A 25714-nucleotide genomic window follows, 5' to 3' on the forward strand; every position below is an offset into this window, starting at 1 on the left:
CCTCTTCTAAATCTTGAAACGGCGTCCCGCTCACGTTCTTACGTTCATTGTTCACTATTACAATGACTTGAATTTGCCACACGAGTCCGTCGCCTTCGCTTTAGCGTCAGATACCGGGTGCAGAGGCAGCGCACTTCCTGTTACCTGTGGCTCTCAGCAGCGTGTCCCTGACAAACTGCTCCAGCTCCTCGGCTCGTTTATGGATCCTGGCAGCGTCATCCTCAACTTGCTCTCCATCAGCAGACACCTTTGTAGCCTGCTCGCTCACACACACACACACACACACAAAATAACAAACAAGTGTTGAATTAGTTAAGACATCGACTGGAGTCTAACGAAGGCAGCGTAAATGTCGGGACAAAAGCGGGATGAGATCTGGAGACCAGACGAGGAAGCCGGATGCTGACACAGCTGATTTTTGTGTGTCACCTGTGCTCTTCACTTGCTTACTGAGTGTGTTTGGTGAAAAAAAAAAATAGTGGAAAAAAAACTGGACAGAAAAAAGCTTTTGTATTCTTGAACCAGGGGTTTCAACATATGTTTGTATGTTTAATATTTCTTTAGAGGAGCCTAAAGGCCACATAAACAAAGACAACTCAGGGCCAGCCAGTTGAATGATGCTTAGCTATGTCGTGCTTTTTGCTTCCGTCTCCTTCCCTTACAAAGTCTATTCCTCCTCCATGATGTTGCGTGAGGGAGAAAGCAGGTGAGAAAAATGACAAAAGAGGGAAGAAAAAGGCAGCGATTTTTTTAAAAAAAGAGAGAGAATTGTGTGTACTCGGCTGTGCAGTTGGTCCATCTCAATGACCAGAGATTCCAGGTTGGAGTCAGCCAGTTGCAGTAATCTCTCTGGAGCTCTCTGAGGAGACAGCATGTGCTGCAGGAGAGAAACAGAGAGATGAAGGAATTACACAGACATGACTGACAGAGTTTGGCCCACGGCTAGACTTTTAACCCGCCTGTAGTGCAAGACCTAAAGAAAAATTAGCCATACTGTCCTATTACAGTTCACTGGAAGGAGGTCAAGTGTGAATTTATAATTTTTCCAGGACCCTGGGCTTGATGGTGTTAATGCTCAATAAGCTGTAATAATGGAGGCAATTATAGAAAACTACAGATCTGACATTGAAAACACTTTAAAGCTAATGTGAATGGTCATGCTAATGTTCCTCTGACCCATTCAGAATGAGTGAGTGGAGAAAAAAAGAAAAGAGAATGCACAATTGCTCACAATGTGCACATCTGTTTATTGTGTCCAGTGTAAAAATTGCATTTCAAGGCTGGGGAGGCCGCGCAGTTACGGATGATAGCAGAAGTGAGGACGTCAAACGGGGTTACCTTCAGCTCCTCCGTCATGTTCTCGAAGCGGTACAAGAGCTTGTAAGGTGGCGGGAGAGGGGTGGTCAGCGTGACATCAGCGATGATGCGATACAGACGATCCATGTCACTGATCAGCAGGCCTGAGCATTCATCATCACAAGCTAGGAAAACAGAACAAGGACGCGGAGTGTTCAGCTTTCACCGGGTGTGTGATGTTGACAGGCTGGCTATTTTTTTAACACTGTTTTAGTGGCATCAGGAAAACATGCCTGTCGAAGCATGAAGCAAAAAAGAAAAGAGCACCCATTAAGAAATCACACTGCAGGCTTAAATCACACACTTACACATGCACTGATCAGGGAATGTACACACTCGCACACTTTTTGTCTGCATTGTGTGTGTACAACATTCGCCTCTGTAGCTGGAGGCTGATTTATTACAGGAATTAAAATTCCAGACAAGGGAAATCAAAGATAAATTAAATAAAATAAAAGCTGTTCAACCCCATCAATCTCTGACAAAAACCCAAACACACCAATGCCTTCCTGCACACATGCGTGCGTCCACAAACACACAGGTTGTGTAAATGCACAGCGCACACCCCGCTGAGGTGTATGCCAGAGCAGCCTTCTTTCTCCCCGTCAGTAACGCTGGATCCCAGAGAGTTGGGCTGTGTGTGATAGAACGGGAGAAAGATTGAGGCCAAACGCAATCAGTCTGCCACGAGTGAAAAGCCCGACCGCTCCACTCTGTGGAAACCACCAGGACTTGCCATTATTGTGCGGTGCCAGGGTGCACCGCAGCACCAGCGCCCCCAATTTATGAACACGCGCTTTGTGTCTGAACACAAAGTCTTTGTGTCTGAACACAGACCTGAGCAAGCAATTTCCTCTGTGAGAGTGGCAATTTCATGTCAGCCTCCTAGAAATTCTCCTTCTATGTCCTCCTACCTCTAGACATGCTAATGGCCTCAACGTGGCCTCACCATTATGGACATATTCATTTTACATTAGCAGCAAATTGCACTGAATGATTTTCAAAATTACTTTAATCTTGACTTTTTCTATTCATCCCATGTGCCATCAGGACCGGAGCAGAGAGCCTGTGCTCGTCTACACAATGTAAGAATCAGAAGTGTGCCCCACAATGGCTGGATCAGAAAGAACGAAAAGAAAGGAGGAATGTGGAGGTCTGAAGCTTGATCACCATGAAACCGCGAATTCAATCATTAGAGGAAACCTTTGTCAAATGAGCTGTTAGCGCAGGTTCTCTGGCTTTTGATCAATACTGACATTTATCCTCCAATTACTTAAGGCACAACTTTTATTAAAATACAAAAACCTTGTAACTTGTCCCTTATTTCCAAACTAGTTTTAAAATAACACAAATGTGACAAAAAAAAAGCAGCCACAAGTTCTGAGTTGGTCTTACAGATGATCCCAGTGGGTCCACACACATGCCTTTCCATGCACTGGTCACACGACGGTCCCGTTGCCCCGACCCTGCAGCGGCATTGGCCTGTGACGGGGTCACACGGTCCAGGCAACGCCCCCCACGCGGAACACTTACATTCCTCGCAGCGCCCGCCTGGGCTCTTTGGGTCACCGTGGTAACCTGTGGCACACCTGGAGGGACACAGAGGGGGGACACTGGTATCCTTTTCCTAAGGCAACTGGAAGGACTGGACTCCTGTCTCACCTCTCACAGTATTTCCCCTCATGTCCCTCTGGACAGGCGGTGCATCTGTAGTCCTCAAATCCTTCCGCTGCACAAGTCGGGCTGAAACTTTTGATACGCGGGACAAAAAAAGGTCAACACATGTTGGCATGTGCAGAATAAACCTGTTGCTTTCGAGACAACCCAAAAGGGATCAGTCGTACTTGTTTTCTGGGTTGGTGAGGGGACAGGCACAGGGCTTGCAGTCATCGCGGAAACCCCGGACGACACCGTAAAACCCCGGAGCGCAGCGCTCGCACCGGTCGCCTTCTGTGTTGTCACGGCAGCTCTGTGTGCGGGAACACACAGGATTGTTGCGCTCTGTTACTGCGAAGGCACTGCTTTAGAGTTCTCTTCCCTCCCTAACCCACACGACCCTCATTCATTGAAGCATTTTGATTATTTCTGCATAAAGGGTAATACAATTACAACGTAAACTGCCAATCCCTTAAAGTGTTTCGCTAACTATCCCATTTTCAAACCACAGTAAGCGCACTTTTGGCGGCACTATAATCTGCATGTTGCAACTGAATGTTGCCCTTGACAAACAGAACAAGACCACAGGGATTGTCCCACGCTGACTTTTAACAAACTGCTTCCAATTATCTCGCCGTATAGTTTTGATATGCAGCAATTTAAGATGACAAGTACAAGCTGCTTTTGGGAGCGTGTCATTACCTGCTGCTTGTGTTATATTAGCACCGAAAAGCTGCATTATAAGCTGCATTATAAGCTGTATATAAGATGTATATAAGCTGTATATAGCAGACTCCAGTGGCTCTGTCAGTAGGCTGCACAGAGGCAGCGGCTCCTCATTGCTGAGCATCCCGACTGCAGCAGCCAGGAAGTCATTACTCTGTTTGCTCCCACCACCCACACTTTCTGAGCCATTCTCGGACCTTCAAACACAGAAATATCTTGGATGGGTAATGTCTGGGAGGAAATGTAGCCATCCGTCCGCCATAATAAGTGGTTTTCTGGTCACTTGCGTGCTGAAGCGCCTCGAGAGCAGCGGACAGCCGGCTTTTAGTTGACAGGTGCACTTTCGCATGTCAAAGAGTTTAATAAGGCTTCTTTCTGCAGGGCAGGCAGCAAACATACTCATTTGTTTGTCAAAATACAGACACATACACTCTAAACACTATTTATGTATTTTAAATTGTTGAATATAAATATTTTTACGTTGATTTTGTGCTTCTGAGCTTTGTAATTACCCGACCAACCTCCCCCGTTTTGACTTCCCTGCCATTCTGAGTTTTGTCCTTTTTGTTGGAAATGGGAATTTCAATCAGAGCAACAGGAAGTTGCTTTTCTAAGAAGGCAAGTCTTTTCCATTAACTTCCTGTGTTGCTCGTTACTGCTAATTACCAAGGAAACAAACTCGTTTAGCATATCCAATTTAGCCCGCTTGGTTAGAAAAATGCTAATGATGCTGGGATGTGAACGGGAGAGGAAACATAGCTTTCAGGCAGAATGAAACACGCTGAGAAATGGCAAGAATTTCAGGTGAGAGATGGAGCCTTGGCGGGATGACTAAAGCCAGACGATGGATACATCCTTCAAACTGGGGCAGGAAAACAAAAATTTTGCAGTGGAAAAGAATGAACCGATGAAAAAGAGCGTTAAAAAAGACAAACAAGAAACAAATTGATGAAGAAAAAAGGGGATTCTTAATCTCTACAGCTAATGAGGACAATGGTGCCTGCTCCTATATCAGGAAATATATCAGACCTTTGATTTCTGGCACCACTCATTTACAACTGCGAGCCATAAACAGAAGGTCTGTCAGAGCTAATGAGATGAACGTATGAAAGGTGAAGCACTCCCAGCCTCTGTCAGCACAAAACATATCAATTGTTAATAAAGGTTGCTGGAGAACAAAGCTGCCAGCAGCTTTTGGTCCGTATACAAGTGTTAACAGCTTTTTATTTGACTGCTTGCGTTGTGCAGCCGTCCTCTAACTGCATTAAGCCACCTAATTGAATGGTTCCTCGTTAGCTGTCTCAGTTGATTGGATTTACACCAGTTTCCTCTGTGCAGAGTTTATTTCAAGGAGACGAAACTCCCCCAAATATGACTAAGCCAGGGGTTGTTAATTATTACAGGGCTAATTACAGGGCTGACACTCATCCAAGACACACAAGCCCCTGAACGCACACACAGGTACCTGGCATATGGACGTCTCGGGGTCACAGGTGGAAGAATGCCCACTGCACTGGCACTGAACACAGCTGCCCATGCCAGCAGCTGTGGGTACCTTGGATGCTGGAGCAGACGCCAGCCAACCGGCCCGGAGGCGGTAGAATCCTGCAGCACATTCCTGCTCGTGCGCAGAGACACAGAACAGGAAAGACAATGACGGCGAGGATCCAACAACAGATAGCAGATATAACAAATATACAGTCAACATTTAAGGCATCCTTTATGCTGCGTTGTAAATGATTAAAATACAAACACACACTTATTACTAAATGTTATATTCCTGGGAAGTTGGGCGCTACCTCGCTGACACGCACGCTCAGTTAAGATTGATTGCATTCGGTACCTTTCAGACGTACGTGCACCCACCTTCACATCAGAGACCCCGCTGACACCTGCATGCCCACGTAGGTAGCTGCAAGGTAACGCTCTCTTGTTCAGTAATAATTAATGAAGGCCATTTAAAGGGCCATCTGTTCCCTCAGCTTGAGCTAAAGGCCTGTTTAAAACCACGTTATTAACAATGACAGCGGCTACAAATAGGAGGCCCATCTGTCTCTTCAGGCCTCTGTGGCCTGATCGTTTCAGCTGTAGCTTTAGTCTGCTGCTCACCTTCCATTTGGCCCCGTTTCAGTCGGATCTGTACCTTCTCAATTATGGACGGAGGCTCACTGTGGAGGGGCGATGTAGTTTTAAATTGCTACTACTTTGCATCCCGATTGATAGTTGACAAAGTTATAGACGGGTTGAAAAATGTGCTGGCAACTTGTGCGTTCCTGTGGGAAGCAACAATAATACCTCAATGTCTCCCAGGCACCGCCATCCAGCGGAGCAGCCCAGAACTATTTGCCTCAGTGTCTCATAAGCTGTCTCTCCAAAATCCTCATTAAACTCCAGATTGAGTCACCGCCGTATGATTTCTGTGGCTTAAGAGAAGGAGCTGGATGCAGTTGAAAGTCAATTGCTTCGACAAAATCACAGCTGAGAGGAAGAGACACTCGTTGAGGCTTAATCCCAGCGAACCGAAGGGGAAATAAAAGGAGAGAATGGAGGGTGTGAAAGGCCTTGCAGAAGCTTAAAGCTAAATAAATTTGGAAATTTGGGAGATGCTATTAAAGGCAGAGTCTGTGACCTGCAAAATGTGAAAGCAGCATACAAAAAGCGCCCGTTCCCTCGACAGTTCCGGCTCAGACAGTAATTAATGGCTGTAATTTAAAAGGCTACGTGCACGATTTGAGCTTATTTCGGAGTGATTGCACGCTGCCCCGAAGTGACAAACTCCTCCACATCATTTTGTGCTTCAAATAGAACCAAAACGGTTTTATTTCATGTGTTTTTGTTGAATCCGTAGACGTTGTACATGGCCCTTCTGCATAACTGTGTTGATACAAGTTTAAATCCCCACAAAAATGGTCAAATGTTTGGTCTCAATTTTAAAAAAAAACTGGTTTTTGATTCTACTGAAACTTTGTTGTGTAGTTTTGTGCTGTTCTCACACACACACTACTGTCACACACTTATTGGTGCACCCACCTCGCAGGAGAGCCCCGAGTATCCGATGGGACAGTCGCACTTTTCGATCTGATGCGCTTTCTCGCTATCTTTGCTCGGTCTGCCTTCCTCAGCTACTGTCAGACTGATTTCTGAAATGCTGCAAGACAGAGAAATCAAGAAATTATGATCCTTGCTAAAAATGTGCCTTTAATCCATCAAACTGGCTATCTTGTGATCAGAAATGACATTTATATCCTATAAAATACTACGTGTATATTTACAGCATATTACTGTATATGTGTGTGTGTGTGTGTGTGTGTGTGTGTGTGTGTGTGTGTGTGTGTGTGTACGTGTGTGTGTGTCTCACCGGCTGTGTCTCATCAAGTTTCCATGTGAGGCCTTAATTAGAATATAGTCCACGTAGAACAAAATGTCCATAAAGTCCTCTCGAGTCATAGACCGACCATCTGCGTACCTCCACTCATGCTGTGCGCACACACACACGCACGCACACACACACACACAGATAATTCTTAGCCTGCCGTTGGTAACAGTGCTCGTATATCAAAAACGTTATTGGATCGCACGTATTTGCTGGTTTAAGGCAGGTTCCAACGCGCCGCCTCAGTCCTACTCTACCTCTGTCATGTCAATCTCGTGACGAGTGAGTTGACCAATCTGGAGTCCTGGTACGTGACGGGTCATCAGGATATTGTGGCTGGGGCCCCCCTTTGATGATGATCTGAGGCTCATAGGACGAAGGGCCCGTTTCATCTCTGGCCTCGTAGTACACGGCATATTTCAACTGTCCTCCATAAGCTGTGATCTAAAACAAGAGCAAGTGTCTCCTGACGTTACAACCACTCTGGAGGGTTTAGGAACAGATTTAGCAAATTAGCATTCGGATAAATTTTGCTTCGGACCAACCCACCATGGAGCCTTTGAACTGCCCGGGCAGTTTCCAGTAATAGGGTTCAGTGAGAGCAGGATCCACCAGATCTGCATGAACCAGGATCTCAGGGTGCTGGAAACTCACTCCTCTCCGGGTCTCCACAGTGTTGCTCCTGTCCACTAGGGGCAGCACTGTCTGCTCCGGCTTCAGGGTCAACTACAGGACAAAACAGCAACGATTCAGCGATGTCCAACGCGACCATCTTCCAGGAACAGTAACCGTGGCGATACATCGTGGCGGAGCAGAGAAGCACGTATAAAGCCCGGCCAGGAGCAATTCCCATGGCAGCAGCGTCCTGTCGCTGCTGTTTGTACTGTTTATGTTTCTTTGTGTGATGTATGTAATTGTGCATGAATTCTGCATTGTGGGGTTGAGATTGTGTGTGTGTGTGTGTGTGTGTGTGTGTGTCCCGCACACTCAGTGTAATCTCACGATTCAGTGGTTCAGAGAAAATCTCCCTATTTCCAATGAACTCAATGTTTTTCTCCTTTTCTGCCTCCCTCGCTGTCCACCCTCCTCTCCTCTGTCTGCTGACTATAGACGAAGCCAATGTCTTTTAAATGAATCTGCTTCTCTCTCAGAGGTTAATTTATCAAAGAAATGACAGATATTCTTGACGAAGGTCCTTCAGCAAAAGCGCGCTGCCACTCAGCCATTGAGGGTTGACGCGATTCAATTTTTACCACCTTTTCTACAAAGAGCAGCCTGTCAAAAATCTTCCATTGTTGTTTTTTTCCTGAATAAATAAAAGAAGAATGTTGAGAATGATCCTCATCTGCCTTTTCCTTTTTATCCAGTGATCCTGAGGCCAGTTTGATCAACAGGCGCGGTTCCGACCCGATTATAACGCCCAACACCTTCACTTCTATGATCCCGTTTTTTAAAAAACAACTTCAAACAGATGGAATCTATTAATGGGATCAAATGTAAAGTCAGTCGCATGTCGATGATGATTAACGAGGAACCGTTGGTGAGATGCAGCGTCGCTCCTGTCGACTCAGCAAGGAAGCTGCTGCGGAGGAGCGACCACCGTCCACTCACCCACATCCTGATCAGCCCCGGAGCCTCCGAGCACGACAGCGTCAGTCCGTAGCAGTAGCACCTGCTGCAGCCCAGGGGGTTTTTCACCGACAACCCAAAGGTGCTCGGCTTACAGGCACCACAGCTGTGGCCTTCAACGTTGGTCTGGAACCAGAGTGCAGATGTCAGGGCAAAACCATGAGAGCCCAGCCATCATCCATCCATCATCCATCCATCATCCATCCATCATCCATCCATCATCCATCATCCATCCATCATCCATCCATCATCCAGCATCCATCATCCATCCATCATCCATCCATCATCCAGCATCCATCATCCATCCATCATCCATCATCCAGCATCCATCATCCATCATCCATCCATCATCCATCCACCATCCAGCATCCATCATCCATCCATCATCCATCCATCATCCATCCACCATCCATCATCCATCCATCATCCATCCACCATCCATCATCCATCCACCATCCAGCATCCATCATCCATCCATCATCCATCCATCATCCATCCACCATCCATCATCCATCCATCATCCATCCATCCATCATCCATCCACCATCCATCATCCATCCATCATCCATCCATCCATCATCCATCATTCATCCATCATCCATCCATCCATCATCCATCATCCATCATTCATCCATCATCCATCCATCATCCATCCATCCATCATCCATCATTCATCCATCATCCATCCATCCATCATCCATCATCCATCATTCATCATCCATCATTCATCCATCATCCATCCATCATCCATCCATCCATCATCCATCATTCATCCATCATCCATCCATCCATCATCCATCATCCATCATTCATCCATCATCCGTCCATCATCCATCCATCCATCCATCATCCATCCATCCATCCATCATCCATCCATCCATCCATCCATCCATCGATCCTCCATCCATCCATCCATCCATCATCCATCCATCCATCCATCCATCCATCCATCCATCCATCCATCCATCCATCATCAATCCATCCATCCATCCATCCATCATCCATCCATCCATCCATCCATCCATCCATCCATCCATCCATCCATCCATCCATCCATCCGTCCATCCATCATCCGTCCATCCATCCATTCAGCCATCATCCATCCTCTATCCATCCTCTATCCATCCATCATCCATCCATCCATCATCCATCATTCATCCATCATCCATCCATCCATCATCCATCATCCATCATTCATCCATCATCCATCCATCATCCATCCATCCATCATCCATCATCCATCATTCATCCATCATCCATCCATCCATCATCCATCATCCATCATTCATCCATCATCTGTCCATCATCCATCCATCCATCCATCATCCATCCATCCATCCATCATCCATCCATCCATCCATCCATCCATCCATCGATCCTCCATCCATCCATCCATCATCCATCCATCCATCCATCCATCATCAATCCATCCATCCATCCATCCGTTCATCCATCCATCCATCCATTCAGCCATCATCCATCCTCTATCCATCCATCATCCATCCATCCATCCATCCATCCATCCATCCATCCATCCATCCGTCCATCCATCATCCGTCCATCCATCCATTCAGCCATCATCCATCCTCTATCCATCCTCTATCCATCCATCATCCATCCATCCATCCATCCATCCATCCATCCATCCATCCATCCATCCATCCATCATCCATCCTCCATCCATCCATCCATCATCCATCCATCCATCCATCCATCATCCATCCTCTATCCATCTATCATCCATCCATCCATCCATCCATCATCCATCCATCCATCATCCATCCTCCATCCATCCATCCATCCATCCATCATCCATCCATCCATCCATCCATCCATCCATCCATCCATCCATCCATCCATCATCCATCCTTTATCCATTCATCATCCATCCGTCCGTCCATCCATCCATCCATCCATCCATCCATCCATCCATCCATCCATCCATCCATCCATCCATCCATCCATCCATCCATCCATCCATCCATCTTTTACCTTGCAGCTGCACTTTCCTGTTCGATCAGCACATGCACACACTTGTGTCTCTGGGTCGCAGGTCTGGCTGTCCGATCCTGAGAAGTGACACTCGCACTGGGTGCACTGTGGGACATGTGGACATGGACAAAGCCGTCCTTCTGTTATCAGCAGTAAAGCAGGTGGACAGGAGCCAGCAGAGCGCGACCAGGCTTAATGCTGCGCCACACGCAAAATGAAAACGTTCCTGTCTCCTTGCTCCCGTGTCAGTGGGAACATCAAGTTCAGACAAAAATTCAGGTTTTTTTCTACATGACTGAAGAAAGAGAGTCCCCAAAAGAAGGACATTTACAAAAACAGAGAAATGAAAACATTTTTTTAAAAACCTGGCCGCCAATGTTCGGCGAACTCTTGTCAACAGGTTAATTGGGTGGTTTTCATTTATTTTCAGTGCTATTCACACATCATTTTTGAAAAATCCATTCCTCCAACCTTGTCTTTGAAATAAACATTTGAAATACTAAAACTAATTATGAAATCAAGTTCTATGGAGAAAAAAGTCACACCATCAAGACCAAATGGAGCTGGTATTTTCGTTACCTGAGGAAAGTCTCTGAATCCAATCCGACATTCGTTGCACTTCTCTCCTCTGTAGGTGTCGCGGCAGGAGCAGCAGCCCGTGTTGACGTTACACTGCTGGCTCACGGAGCCGATCGCGCTGCAGCCACACTCCTGCAAACATCACGAAGTGTGTCACATGATATGGCAAATATCACAACATCTTTCCAAATTCAACCAGCATGTTGTTGGTTTTTCAACCAATAGCCAACATCATCGGCATGGAGAGCAGGGACAGTGGGGAATTCCTTCGCAGCCAACAGTGCTCCCTCAGAGGCACTGGTTGAGGGGCTGTCCCTTCTCACCTGAAGGTCATGGCGTCAGAACCCACTGGAGCCTCTGGAATGCGTGTCTGTATGGGTATTTCTCGTTCGCGATGGCCATGACGCTCGCTTCGACCTCTGCTCAGGAGGTCGGCTATTCCTCGCTGTTACTCCAACCAAAACAACCGCGACACGATTTCTCAGATCAAAGCCCCCCTTTGAACCATTCCATTGAACCAGACATCCCAGGGACGGCGGCCATGATCTAGCAGATGTCAGTCCACTCCGCATCATGTCCAGCACCAAAGGACAACAGAGCTCTTTCTCTTTGGAGTAAATGATAATAACGCTTTTCCCGTCCTGCTGAGGACAGTTTGTCATCAACAAGTCATCAGATCTGGGTGTCACTTGTGTCTAAACTCTGGATTGACCGTTCTGTCACGTCTTGTACCTTCTGTGTTTCCTTTGTTCTCTTGTTCTTGCACATTTGGTGCCGCTCTGATCTGGCTACTCCCTCTTTAGCGCCCTGATGTTTTCACTCACATCAGTCTGTTGTTAGACTGAAAGCTCAGGTACTTTCATGTTCCTTCCCCTAATCACTCGGTCTACTGCTACTGTTAAGAGTTCCATCTTGCACCCTTGAAGTCCGTTGTTAATAGACAACAATGTTGGAGTGGAATAACTACTTTTTATTGTTGTGTGAGAATGACTCACAAACACAAGGATTTACCATGAAAAGAAATCAAGTAGCAACGAGACAAAAGAGAACGAGATGATGCTGCAGAGTCTTTTGACATCTGTTGCTCTCTTGCAGACAGAGGAAAAAAGTTGTGTGAAAAAAGGCTATAAAAATGCTACTGTGAGCGGAGAGGACACCTGTCTGACCTTCAAGTTTGATAAAAGCTACTATGAGAATCTGAGCCAAAATCAGAGGCTCACCACTGAATTTAAGTATGCAACCAAAGCCACCTTCAGTAGATGTTTCCGCTCCATGAACAGAGCTGAGCCTGCTGCTGTGAGCAGCTTTAATTGTGACTGGGATTTTTTGATGTAAAGCAAAACATTCAGGCTATTTTAGGTTACCCCCAATGGCACGATTCATAGCGATATGAATTTACTCATGTGGTTTCTGTGTAGAAGAAAACCCCTCCTTGCAGGGCTTACCTTACATCCAGTGACGATATCATGGCCCCAGTGGTTGGGAGCACATCGATCACAACGCTCACCAATGGTGTTGGGAGGACAGATACACTGTCCTGTGTTAGTGTCACAGTTGTTGCCCACATGACTGCACTCACAGGCTAAAGAGGGCGACAGAAGGCAGGTCAGTGCTCTAGTTTATGCTTGAATACTGGGGATGTTACACACACTAGAAGATGGCTGATATTAAATATGCAAACACACACTGGAATTAAACTGGTTCTATTTTTGAAATGAAATAACAGGAGTGAAGAGAAATTTGTTGCATCCTTTGTCGTTCTGAGCGTTCTAATTTTCTGCGAAACAGCAACTACATAGAATTGAAAGGAAATAGGCCTCGTCGATTTATAAGGTAGAATCTGAATGTGGCACTGATGCAAAATATTTTTTTATTTGCATCTAAGAAAACAGGATTTTGCTCTTAAATTTTCTTTTACTAAATCATTTTAAAACAGTCCACCCATATCATCATCATCATCATCATCATCATCATCATCATCATCATCATCTCTTTTCTTTGTTCACCAGCCAACTTGCATGAGAAATCATTAATTCCATAATTTACTGGTAATGTCATTATTATTCTGTCTGTGCATCATTATTATTCTGTGTGTTCAGTCTTCAAAGATGTTCCCATCAACTCTTGTTTCCCTTTAGTATTTTATGTGTTGCTAAAAATGTAAACGCACATGTTGGCGCTGTGCTTTGATGTAGCTACAGCTTTTAGCTAACTCTGGGGAGCTGCGCTGATCCCAGTAGAAAATGCAGGGTGAATAGAGGAAATACAGCACTTATGTGCTTTTTATCCTCAGCATGTCGACAAACACCTTTTGTGGGTCAGTACTCTATGAAGAAGCCGCACATTTGTTGCCTGGCTGGTTCTGCTTACGTGTGCAGCCGCCCTCCTGGAAGTTGAAGAATCCTCGAGCACAGCGGTCACATTTGGGTCCGGTGACGCCGGGCTGGCACCGACACTGGCCCATCTCGTCGCAGTCAAACGACTTGGAACCAAAGGAGTTACAGTGGCACGGAGCACACACCCCACGCGTGTTCAGGCCGTGAGTCTGGGACTGCAAAGGCAAAGAAAACAGCGCTTGTAAACAGGAAGCGGAGAAACGGGCCGGGAGAACACATGCTGTCGGAATTCCAAGGCAAAATTAGAACAACACCAGATGCTCGAAGAGACAAGATGAAAGATGAGGTGGAAGAAGTTATTTGTCTTCAACTTCAAACAAGCTGAATGTTACATCAAGGTTTGACAGTCTGTTGCTAATATTAAAAGAACTGTGAGTCGGCTCATCAGGACGGACACATTCCCAGCCGGCAAAGATGATTTTCATAATGAACCAGAATGTTGCCTCAGGCCAAAGGAGGAAAAAAAGAAATAAATTCATGAAATATTAAACCAAACATATATCCAGCATATGGCTGGATCTAAAAAAAACCCAATATATTGTCATAAACACAGCAACTGTCACTAAGAGTCACAGCGAAAATCAAATAAATAATACTGAAAATCAAAATACTGAGTGTCTAAAGTCACACGAGAGCTCTGATGCTGCCGTTTCCATGCATTCGTCCTCAAGCCCTCACAACAAATGCAGACACATAGGCACTGAGGTCTGTGCTGTCATCTATATTCCATGTGCTTTCCATAGAATCACACGTTAGCTGAAAACACACCACTGTCACCCACATGCGGTGCTCGTTACCCCTGCCGCGGGCCTGTACGCCCCACGGGGACACCCCCCCGATCGGGACGGCCCACCCCATCTCTGCTGCACGGCTTCAATAGGAACGCGCTCCACAGGCCTCTGGGTCTCTCGCCGCCCGTAACCACGGCGACGCAAGTCACAGCGTCTCCCCGCAAAACCGGGGCGACAGATGCAGCGGCCCTCGTCATCGCAGCGCTGAGAAATAGAGCCGGGGGGGCTGCAGCGACAGTGCACGCACTTCTGGCGCCCTGCGTCCCACCAGCAGGTCGGCTGGAGCCATCACGGTGCGGAGGTGTCGGGTGGGTGTGGACACGAGATCAATGAGAGCAGGTTAGCAAAGAAAAAGAAGAAGAGAACAGATCTGCAATCCAAAATCAAACCGATTAAAGTGGTACGGACGTCACATGTAGAAGTAGAAAGAAAAGCACAAACATGGGATCCTAGCTAATGCACGGCAGCTGCGTGTGTGTGTGCGTGTGTATAGAAATGCATGTTCGCAGTCCTTACCAGGCAAGTATCGCACTTTCTTCCAATCACATTTTCTTTGCATTGACACTGGCCGGTCTCCTGGCTGCAGATCTCAGAGAGGGAGCCATTAGTGTGACACTGACACGCTGTGAGCGGGAAAAAAAAAGACAAGACGTCTGCGGTCAGATCCCCTTCATGAGTGTGGGTTTCAAACAAACAACCCCAGCCGTTCCCAGAGTTCATATCACCACAAGAGGAAGAATGGCTCTTCTTCTCAGTCTAGTCGGACACTTCGGAGGCAGTTTAAACTCTTTAGGAGTATATATTGACTGGCACATTAGCGTCCTGCTGGCTGAAAATGTTCTTGTGGATTGATTTATTACGAATAAGATAAAAATGTCGGAGTTCCGTGGGGAGTTCAGGGATGTGACCCGCCTTCACAAAGACGCCAGGGGAGACAGCTAGAGACTCAATGGCCAATTAAATAACATGAAACCTCTCCGACTGTTGTCACTGCAGTGTCAAATCTCGCATCTTTTGAAGAATAAAAGCTAATAAGTCATCTTGTGATGAAAATGGACAGCGTTTTTTCAACAATGGCTATTTTGAGTGAAACTCAGTGGCAGCGACTTGACTGATTTAAATGAATCCACGCCCACACAACCCCATCAACACAAGAGTCTGTTTACAGTCATAAACCTGAGCATCACAACCTCCATCTGTTGCACTGCTGTAGGAACAGCACACACACACACACACACACACACACACACACACATTCTTAAGAAATTAGCATTACACATCACGCATGTGGTCTTAGCATTAAGAGACAGAAGGACGGACGCGAGTGTGGGCAGGAAAACTGAGAGAAAGCAAGGTACAACAGATGTCCCCCCAACACACACACACACACACACATTCACACACACACACACACACACACAGGTTTAAAATTATTCAGACACACACGCAGCACAAACATTGATTCAACTTCACACAGAACTGCAGACAGACATGTGCTCAGATCGCATGCAGCCCTAACACACACACACACACACACACACACACACACACACACACACACACACACACGCACACGCACACACACACACACACACACACAGTCTCTCACCCCTGAAGCTTCACCCTAAGGGGACCATCTGGACTCTGTTGTGTTGTCACTACCACGTAATACCATGGTGTGGGATGAAATGCGGCGTTATCTAGTGTTATTCTTTCAGATTTGTACTCAGTGGTGACAATAACATCTTTTTAGTCGCAACTTTCGCGACATTCTATTCTTTCCTCAGACATCTGTCAGGTAAACAGCAACAGACAGTGACACATCGCGGTGCAACACTGAAGCAAAACAAAAGTCGGCAAAAGTCAGTGGAAACATTTCATAATGTATACTGGAAAATCTGGATGATCAGTTCTTGACTGCGCCTCATGACCTTCCATACTGCTAAAGAGGCTATTCGGCTAATGTTGATTGGCTGATTTGACTGGTTGATTTAGGATTTTGAGAGCTCTTCAAAGAGACTATTGATTGGCTGTATTCAGGATGTCTGCAGCATTCATTAAGTGCCAGGCACTGAGGAAGCATAATTACATTATTGAATTACAATGCATTCAATTCTGTTCCAGTGATTAGATGCTGCAATTTACTCTCCAAATCCGAAATGGACAGATGGGTTGATGATTGGTCCTAAAAGTAGTCCTTTGTGAAGAAGATACCTTGCAATCCTGAAGTCTTCTCCATCCATCCATCCATCCATCCAAAAACAGAGCCGGCTGCTCTGATGACCACCAGGAAGAGAAGATGATTCTTTTCCCAGTCTAATCGCACACAAATGGAGCTGCGCCTGAACTCTGCTGCTCCACTCAATAAACTTCATTAAGCCTGAGAGCGATGCAGACAGGCAGACAGAGCCAGACTGACAGAAGCCGACTGAAAGTTGTGTTTTAATAATTCCTGGTGGTCATTGATACCAGATCGATAACAGCGCCCCCCCCCCCCCCCCCCCCCCCCCACACACACACACCCGTCTCCCAGACACGAGCAGCCGATCAGCACTGCAGGAAAGCAATGGATCAGTCTGATTAATCAATAAGCATTTAGCTGGGAGGAGAAGGGAAACAACTACCGAACAATGAGCTATGGAGGACGCATTAATAACTGCTCTCTGTTGGTTTCCAGGTGTCTGCTCTGACAAATCTAGCTTTGGGTTTTTGTGAGGAGCCCATTGGAACGTAAACAAAGTAGGAGACACTTTTACACTTTTACAAACAATCGCCATCTGCATACTCATATGCACCCCCCCACCCCCACTTATGCCCCCATCACCTTTCTTATCCACATCTAATTATTTATGTGTGTCCTCCCCCTAACATGCTGCTGTCGCCATGTCGACCACAGCACCCCCCCCCCCCCACACACACACACACATACAGCAGATGGCGTATCAAAAACATTTTTGTAAATTAATATAAAAAGCACTGAATAGCCTCATTGAGCTAAACTTGTATTTCACACTAAAGCTACGGATCGGCACCCCCGCTGAGACGGAGAGCCTGGTCAAAGCTGAAATGACTGGTTTTAATTCTAAATCACAAATATCATTTTGGATCAATACTCTGACTGCCTCTCTGATCACTTTGGCCCTGCTTTTATTTTTCCTTCTGTATCAACGGAACAACACTGTGAATGAGTCTAGGTTGACAAGGCTACACCGGTTCCTGTTTTGGATCCGCGCTGGGAGATATTAATATCACAAATAATCCATAATCCAGGCATGTAAAGCATGTCAGCAACACAACGCTGGTTGTCATTCGCGATGGTGCACATTCGATCACATCAGACCAAGCGACGCTAAAGCTAACTGTTGCTCAGACGGCAGCAGCCACCCACAGCTGATGAACGTGCACAGGTGACTTTAGATGGCTCTAGATGGCTGCTCTACTTACGTTGACAGTTTCTCGCAGCAGTGGCATCTCCGTAATAACCTTCCGCGCAACTGTCGCAGTCTGCGCCACCGTATCCTTGACGGCAGCGCAGGCACCGGCCTGTCACTGGATCACAGCTGTCAGGTGTGGATAAATCCAGGTTACCGTGGCAATGGCAGGGCTGGCAGGAGCCTCCTGGCACACTGGGCTGGCCAAAGTAGCCATTGTAGCATCTAAGAGGGGTGGAGAGGTACAAAAGCAGTAGAACACAGGCGTTTATTACATGCGTTTATTACATTATGTATGAGAATTCAAGTTCACTTCTTTTTATCTCTTTATCCACCAAAGATCCCCTCAACATATTCTGACAATCGTGGGGAAGATGTCCCACCAATGTCTCAAGGACGAGTCAACACGCCTCCTGCTGTGCTCTCTAACAACATAACAACTGTGTATTGGGTCTTATTCAAAGATATAATGGTGGAATAATCTCAAGAGAAGGTGGCTTTTCTCTTCTTTCATCCGGAAAATTACACTTGAAAATGTTGTTTTCTGGAAATGCACAAAAACGCACGGAAAACAGCCACATGTACGAGTTCATCTAACCTGGGAGCTAATAAGATGTCTCTCATTTTCATTCGGCCCGATGTGTCTCTTCTTTTGAGTGAATACTTTACATGAACAAAGAAACAACTGTGACGCACCGGAATGGAAAATGTAGATCCTGAATGTTCTTTAATTCCTGCAATCAATAACATTTCATTCATTGATGAAAAGCTGAAATCCAGGTGCTGTAAAACATATTGATTTGGCAAAGTTGTGTGGTTTTAAGAGCCCTCGAATACATCTAAACATGGACCAAGACAGACAGACAGACAGACAGACAGACAGACAGACAGAGGAAAGAGGCCAGAGGAAATAAATGAATTTAGAACACTATATAAAATAAAGAATGGAAAACAGAGTCAAGAGCATCTAGCCATTATTACCACTGACCTTCCTTTTGTGCTCAATAGAACTGCATTATTAGCTTGTGCATGTGTGTGCGTGTGTGAGCATGTGCGTGCGTGTGTGTGTGTGTGTGTGTGTGTGTGTTGGGGGTATAGTGAAGAGAGAAGCCATATTGGGCTTTGAATTCTAGGCTGCATCATTTTAAGTTGGGGATCCATGGAGACAGAAAATACTCTGTACTATTTATAATCCAGTATGCAGGAGTAAAATGGGCATGTTCTGAGTACACGACACACCTGGTCCAAGTGTTCGGAATGTAGAGGAAGAGGACGAGGATCACAGAGCTTCTGGGATGTTGGACGCTCTGTTATTCTTCTCAGGAGCTCTGCTCTCCCCTCACAGTGTCGCCCTGATTATCCAGCAGGTACGATTAAAACATGAATAATAACTCATCGACCACCTCACTGAGTCTTTCTCTAAAGCCATTTTTTTCTCTGAGTACATTTGTCATTCTGCTGAAGTTTCTCAGAACACCATTTTTGCCATTTGTTGTGTGTCCGAGCTGCCAACTGTGCAACAAATACATTATTTTATTCCCCTTAAATCATTCTGGCAGTGGCTGGACACTGTTGTCAACACATTTGTCTCTCACGTTCCCCAGTTTCATGTTGTATGTGAAGGTCTTGGGGGGGGCATCTCATAGTTATAATGACTTTATAACAAAAAATCTTTTATTTAATCTGAACTGTATTGTTACTTTAAAGCAATATAGCTTGTTGTAACTGTGTGGTGGAAAAAAAAAAACAAGAGTCTTCATATTACATTGTAATTACAGTGTAATAAAATCCACGACCATGGACCTGCTCTGTCAGCCTCTGACCTTTGTCAACCTGCTTCTAAAATTGCTCAGTTCTAAGAAGGAACTCAGACGGATGTGTTTGAGGCAGACGTGAGGAGGAGGAGAACGCAAGAGCATCTGATTATTGAGGTTCTGACCAACAAACATGGCAGAAAAATGTGGTAAGAAGGTGTCAGAAAACGCTGCTGTCGTGAGGAGGATGCTGTTAAATATCGGCCTCCTGAGCCCATTGTCTCTGGACAGTCTCCAGCCGTCCACCTCACTGGGAGCCGCTGATTTAGGAGGAGGAGGAAAAGCAAGTTGTGATGGCGGAAGTGATGATCAACCCGGCAGCTTTGTGCAGTATGGCTGCCTGTCCTCTCTAAATGTTTCAGAGCTTCAATTATCAGGCTCATCCCGGCACCATTCCAAACCCTCGCCCAGCTTTCTGGAAACTAAACGCCTCATAAAGATACATAGCTGCTATATATCAGCACTTGTGGTTATTTATGCACGAGAACACGCTGAAGCAGCAATCAGGCGCTCAGAGAGCAGCTCTAAAATGTGGATGGAAATGGAATATTTGTTAAGAATACTTTCTCAGAATTTTAGGTTTTTCCCCACTTCATTTTGAATCTTAGTGCGTAGTGCTGAGTAGCTGTTTATAACACCAAACCCACTTAGCACTAAATGGATAGTCTATTACCATGGCCGAAGCTTTTTCTGTTAAAGCCTATATCAAGCACAAATTGGTACATTATGAGTGACCTCAAACAACAACAGCATTGTAGTTAAGCACACTGGCAGGTAGTGCAAAACACCCATCAATTATGCTCATAGAACAAGTAACCACCAAATGATCTTTACCTAATTAATTTCATTTACCGTAGTCACATTTTAAAAAATCACATTCCAGCTCCTGTTTCTTTGTCTTTTTGTTGCCCAACTGTTCTGTGCAGTGACTACAGGCGCCATATGGCATCAGAGCACACAATCAGAAGAAAGCACATCTCTCCTATGGTCGTCTCTGGAACATCAACAGAAGTCACTTTACTGCATGTACACAAACACACGCGCACCCATAAATTTGAGAGGGCAGATCTGTCTCCGCATGCTGCCCATCCACCTGTGCTGAGTGTATGTGGACCTTGTGGGAGGGGGGTGAAAGTGAAGGTAAGAGGACTAAAACCATCTATGAAAAGTGTCGCTGCCCTCAGCCTTCAGATAAAGAGGGGCTCTCAGTTGAGCTCCACATTTTATTTGTCAATCTTTTCCCTGGTTGTACTTTTTCAGGCAAATTGGTTCAACCTGGAGACAACTGATGATGACCTTCACGAAGAACAAAATCACACCGCTCGCCCACTGCAGGTCTGCACATTTAATAACTGGTTCGAACCAGAACCAAAAATATGGATGGAAAAATCACAACTCTGCCAGGCTGCACACCTGCCCTATAATAGGACTGGACCCCCAAAACTACTGCTTGCACCCCATCTAATGTGCACAATGTGTGCACACAAATAAGGTTGTAAAGAGAAAAAAAGAACCTGCGGCCAGACCGTGTGAAGGGCCTCTCTCCCCATCAGCTACTGTAGATCTAGTTCAGTTCAAACACAGCGGATTCTTCACTGTTGATCCTAATATCCAAAACTTATTACTGTAAAAATGTCCTCTAATTATGAAACCAGTGAACACACAGTATAGAATCTTCACCACAAAGTTCTCTTAATTTATTCCTTAATTTAGCCATATACACTAAGGTACCATTCTCCCTTAAAAAAGGTATGAAAAAATGTGTTAACGTGGCATCAACACGACATCGTAGGCTGAAGTTTTAACAAGGCTAGCTTCCACGAGGTCCTCTCGTTAGTCCTGACTTGGAAACGGAGCTTTCAGCTAATGGGACGAGACTGTCACCTCATCTGAAAATGGGCCCAGGACAGAAAGCTGGATGGTCGATGAGTAACAGAGGCCTAAACATCAGCTAATGAGCAACAGAGACTGCTGACGACCAGATTCTCTTTGGAATCAAACACAATACACATGGTCTCGTCATCAACCTGGGAGCGACGGCATTAAAGGAGCGTTGTGTGCAGTTGTGTGTTACCTGTCACATCGTGGTCCCGTGTATCCAGGCTCACACTGGTCGCACAGCAGCTCTCCCCCTTTGCTCAAGTGGCAGGTGGGGCTGAAGCTGTTGTAGTCGCCATCCAGTCGTCGTTGTTGGAGTTGTCCCACCGCGGTGAGCGGGTGGAGGAGGAAGAGGGAGAAAAGGAGACCACAGAGGCGAGTCAAGGCCATTATTTGTCTCACCGCACAAGTTCACACACCACACACACTCAAACAGGTGCCTTTGCCTCCCCAATTTAACCCTCACATTCAAACTGTAAAACACTCACAGACACACTGAAGTGTCTATACACACAACCTAAACTAAACTCTCCCTCCAAACTCCAACCTAAATGAACTGAGAGGGACAGTGAAGTGGAGGGGGTTCTTTTCCTCATCCTGCCAACCTCCCACTTCCATAAACTATAGATAGATCTCCTGGCTCAGATTCCAGTCTCCAGACTGGCTCGCCGGCTGACTGACTGCCTGAGTCATGGGCACCACTGGCTCAGTTCGCGTCCATGACCAACACACATAAACCACCTCAAAACATGTCTGTATGCTTAATAAAGGCTGTATAATTGATGCGCCATCAGCACATGTATTTATTAGAAAGTGTAACATTTTAATGGCGGTTCAAATCCTCGGGTAATGGGAAATACAATATTAGACAGCTACATAATGAAAGCAGTTTTAATTAAAGACCCTAGTTTTTCCATCCATCCATCCATCCATCCATCCATCCATCCATCCATCCATCCATCCATCCATCCACACACATTTATTGTTATTTACGTTATTGTCTATATTAATTATCAGGACCAGTATAGCTAGCTTCAACTATATATCTGCTCTTGTGAATCACCAGGATTCACATTCTATAATACGGAACATTTAATCACATTTTCACCAGAGCAACAACTGACTGGCTGACAGACTGTTTGAGTGACTGGCTTCAATAAACTAAAGGGAATAGATGGCTATTTTGAGGAGTTGAAAAGAGCAAAAACCTCGGGCTATTATTACTGCAGGGGTTAGAGGAGGAGGAGGAGTGGAGAGGGTAGAGTCCAGGCTGTCTTTAGCTTTGGGAGGTTAGGACATGACGTGTCGCGACTGCAAAAAGATTCTCAGCTGTCGCTGCCGCTCTCCGTGTGTTTGTGTGTGTGTCTTTCAATTTCAGCATATTCGTGTAGGTGATATCCAATCCTGCCTGTATGAATAAGACCTTTTAGAAGAGCTGATTTTAACCGCAAACACGCCTGCCATTCTAAAAAAAAAAAAACACAAATCGAGTTAATTAAAGATGATTAGAAAGCTATACGCAATGGTGGAAGGTGCCAGGCAGTTTTTGTTTTTTTTAAAATTGCTTTCTTCACAGCTGGTAGCTACAGCTGTCAGGCTTTAGGAGACAATTGTGATAGCAGGGGAAACCACTCTGCCACCTGTAGTGACGGACCAACTTCAGCGCTACAGCACTTCATACACAGGTTTCTACTGCTGTGCTGAAGGCATTAAAACAAATGTCTCATCAGGAAAACAGGCCTCAGGCTTTCCTGCATATAACTTCTACAACTACCCAGTGAGAAGGAGCTTACGGCATACTTCTAAATATCTAACTGCTCCACTCCAACGGGAAGAAGTGTGAGAGTAGAACAGCATTTCTTGGATTTCTACACATGTTCTTCAATATCTTACAATTTCAATGAAGTTGGAGAGCACCAGAGAACGACGGCCCATTTACCGACATCAGATTATGTGGTATAGCTGAGTTTTGTATAGGAGGGTAATAATGGGGATGGAATAAGGTTTTTACACAGGATGGTTACATTTGTGCAAGTTGCTCTTCACCATTTAGCAACCAGGATGAGAGTTCTACCTCCGGGGATCAGGACTCTCCAGCGGTAGTAGCTTTGGTGGTGACCTTTCTACTCATCTCATAATTATTGCTTTGTACAGACTAAAGTCTGGACAAAAGAGAGCAAATGTTCCAGTTCAAACCACAGAATGATCCGAATCTTTGCCATCATCAGTTTCAAGTTCCACAAACTCTACCTGTTGCTGGGGAGGCTCAGCGGGCAGGTGCACAGCTGACAGTCTGCAGGTGAACCATGAGTAGTGTTTCCATAGTAACCAGGTAGGCAGGTATCGCAGTGCGGGCCTGTGGTGTGGTGAATGCAGTCCTGAAAGTAGCAGCGAGAAAACAAATCCATTTAAAAATATCGGTACAGTATTAAAAAGATTGGTCATTCTTTCATTGGGAGCAGCCATTGATTCGTCGTTCACTACTATAATCTTTTCAATAAATATGACTGATACATGACGAGCAGCATCATTGTTGCTGTAGTATAAAAATGGCTCTTTTCAATGTGCCTCTACTTCAGTTCTCCTGCTCAGGAGCACACGCTCAACGCACGTGGATTTTCAATCCTGCAGATGTGGCAAGTACGAGATCTGCACTACTTGCAAGATGCCAGTACTGCCTGCACCACCGGGGTACCTGCAGGAAATTTTGCCTCTTTGAAACCACAAGAAAATTAAAAAAGCCTCAATTAAAGAGCAAAACATGTAAAAAAAAAAGGGTTTCTCTTCCCAACCTAAATGTTTCTGTATGTATATCAAGCAAATAATAACAGTGCTGTGAGCAATGTGTCTGTGTGTGTATGTCAGTTATGCTCCATATCACTCTTTCACAGATCAAATGTCTCCTCTCTGTTTAAATACATCTTGACACACACACACACACACACACACACACACACACACACACACACACACACACACACGCTACGCTAACCTACAGGACCACGGCATCATTCAGTCATTCAGCCGGAGCCAGAAAACACACGGAGGGGCATCTGTGCCTGCCTGTCACTGAGTGTGAATATCATATACGAGTGGCCTGACTCATGCGTGTTCTCTTCCTCGTCCATCTGCCTGTGTGTGTTTTTCTCTGTTCTGTTCATCTGTAATAAAACACAAGGCATTAATACAACAGCCCCTACGCAGTGTGTAGGCTGAGGAGTATGTATTGAAGCCCGCTGCTGCAAAACACGCTGACATCCAAAATGAATCTTCCAAAAATAGCCCTCTCCATCAGCCACTTTTTACAGTTGAGATCTACAGTGATGCGTGTTCGCTGATGATTAGAGCGGTCTCGATTGGCGTCCTACCAGGCAGTGTCCCGTGACCTCGTCACAGTGGGAAGCATGTCCGTGACAATGGCATGCTTCACACACGCCATTATACAGATTCCCATTAACTCTTCGAAAGCCGGGAATGCAGGCCTGGAACACACAAAAACAGTTGGAGACGGTACACAAAAGACTGTACATGTACTGCAAAGCATCTCTTGAATATACCTCACAGGAGGTTCCAGCATATCCAGCTGGACACGAGCAGAACTCTACAGCTGAAGCTCTTTGGTCCCCTTGAAGGGAGGCGTCAGCTATCTGCATGGAGAATGAATGAAGTCTGCACACACGACACAAACACATGCACATGCAAATGACATATCAAGCAACAGCCCAAGAAACAAACTTTTTCTCTGTACTGCTGCATCTCGACCTGTAAACGGCGCTGGGCTCTGTGCTATAAGACGCCCTGACCATCATGCTCGTCAGATTGGCTAAAACCCTCAAGAAATCCCTCCGGCTTATTGGCTGTGCGCTCCCTGCGTCCAGGAAGTTCTCTGGAAGAAGCTTGATGCGATTGGTACTTGGTGAGAACGGGTAAACTGGCTGGCCAAACCTTCCATCCATTATCTTGAGCCCTCCTCCCTGGCAGGGAAAGGATAAAGACAGAATTTATAATGTCTTCTTCGCTGAGGCTCTTTATTGGTCTTTCTTAAATCACAGCATGTGGAAAGTGGACACTCCACATAGCATAAATACAGCAT

General features: G+C 45.6%; 1 protein-coding gene across 1 annotated transcript in view; it reads right to left on the minus strand.

Moving 5' to 3' along the window:
* The window catches only part of LOC115253079 (laminin subunit alpha-2-like), a 78540-nt gene that overhangs the window by 12730 nt on the left and 40096 nt on the right, over positions 1 to 25714 (minus strand). The window contains 24 exon segments of the mRNA XM_029850013.1: positions 145 to 256; positions 779 to 877; positions 1339 to 1481; positions 2752 to 2945; positions 3019 to 3105; positions 3201 to 3325; positions 5204 to 5356; positions 6769 to 6886; positions 7097 to 7215; positions 7369 to 7453; positions 7455 to 7555; positions 7661 to 7837; positions 8723 to 8866; positions 10733 to 10837; positions 11312 to 11443; positions 12757 to 12893; positions 13682 to 13862; positions 15015 to 15121; positions 17943 to 18154; positions 21818 to 21904; positions 23872 to 23999; positions 24990 to 25103; positions 25179 to 25290; positions 25384 to 25595. Of these exon segments, the coding sequence (XP_029705873.1) occupies positions 145 to 256; positions 779 to 877; positions 1339 to 1481; positions 2752 to 2945; positions 3019 to 3105; positions 3201 to 3325; positions 5204 to 5356; positions 6769 to 6886; positions 7097 to 7215; positions 7369 to 7453; positions 7455 to 7555; positions 7661 to 7837; positions 8723 to 8866; positions 10733 to 10837; positions 11312 to 11443; positions 12757 to 12893; positions 13682 to 13862; positions 15015 to 15121; positions 17943 to 18154; positions 21818 to 21904; positions 23872 to 23999; positions 24990 to 25103; positions 25179 to 25290; positions 25384 to 25595 (3184 nt within the window).

This window comes from Takifugu rubripes, chromosome 16 (genome assembly GCF_901000725.2).
Source record: "Takifugu rubripes chromosome 16, fTakRub1.2, whole genome shotgun sequence".
Classification (NCBI taxonomy): domain Eukaryota; kingdom Metazoa; phylum Chordata; class Actinopteri; order Tetraodontiformes; family Tetraodontidae; genus Takifugu; species Takifugu rubripes.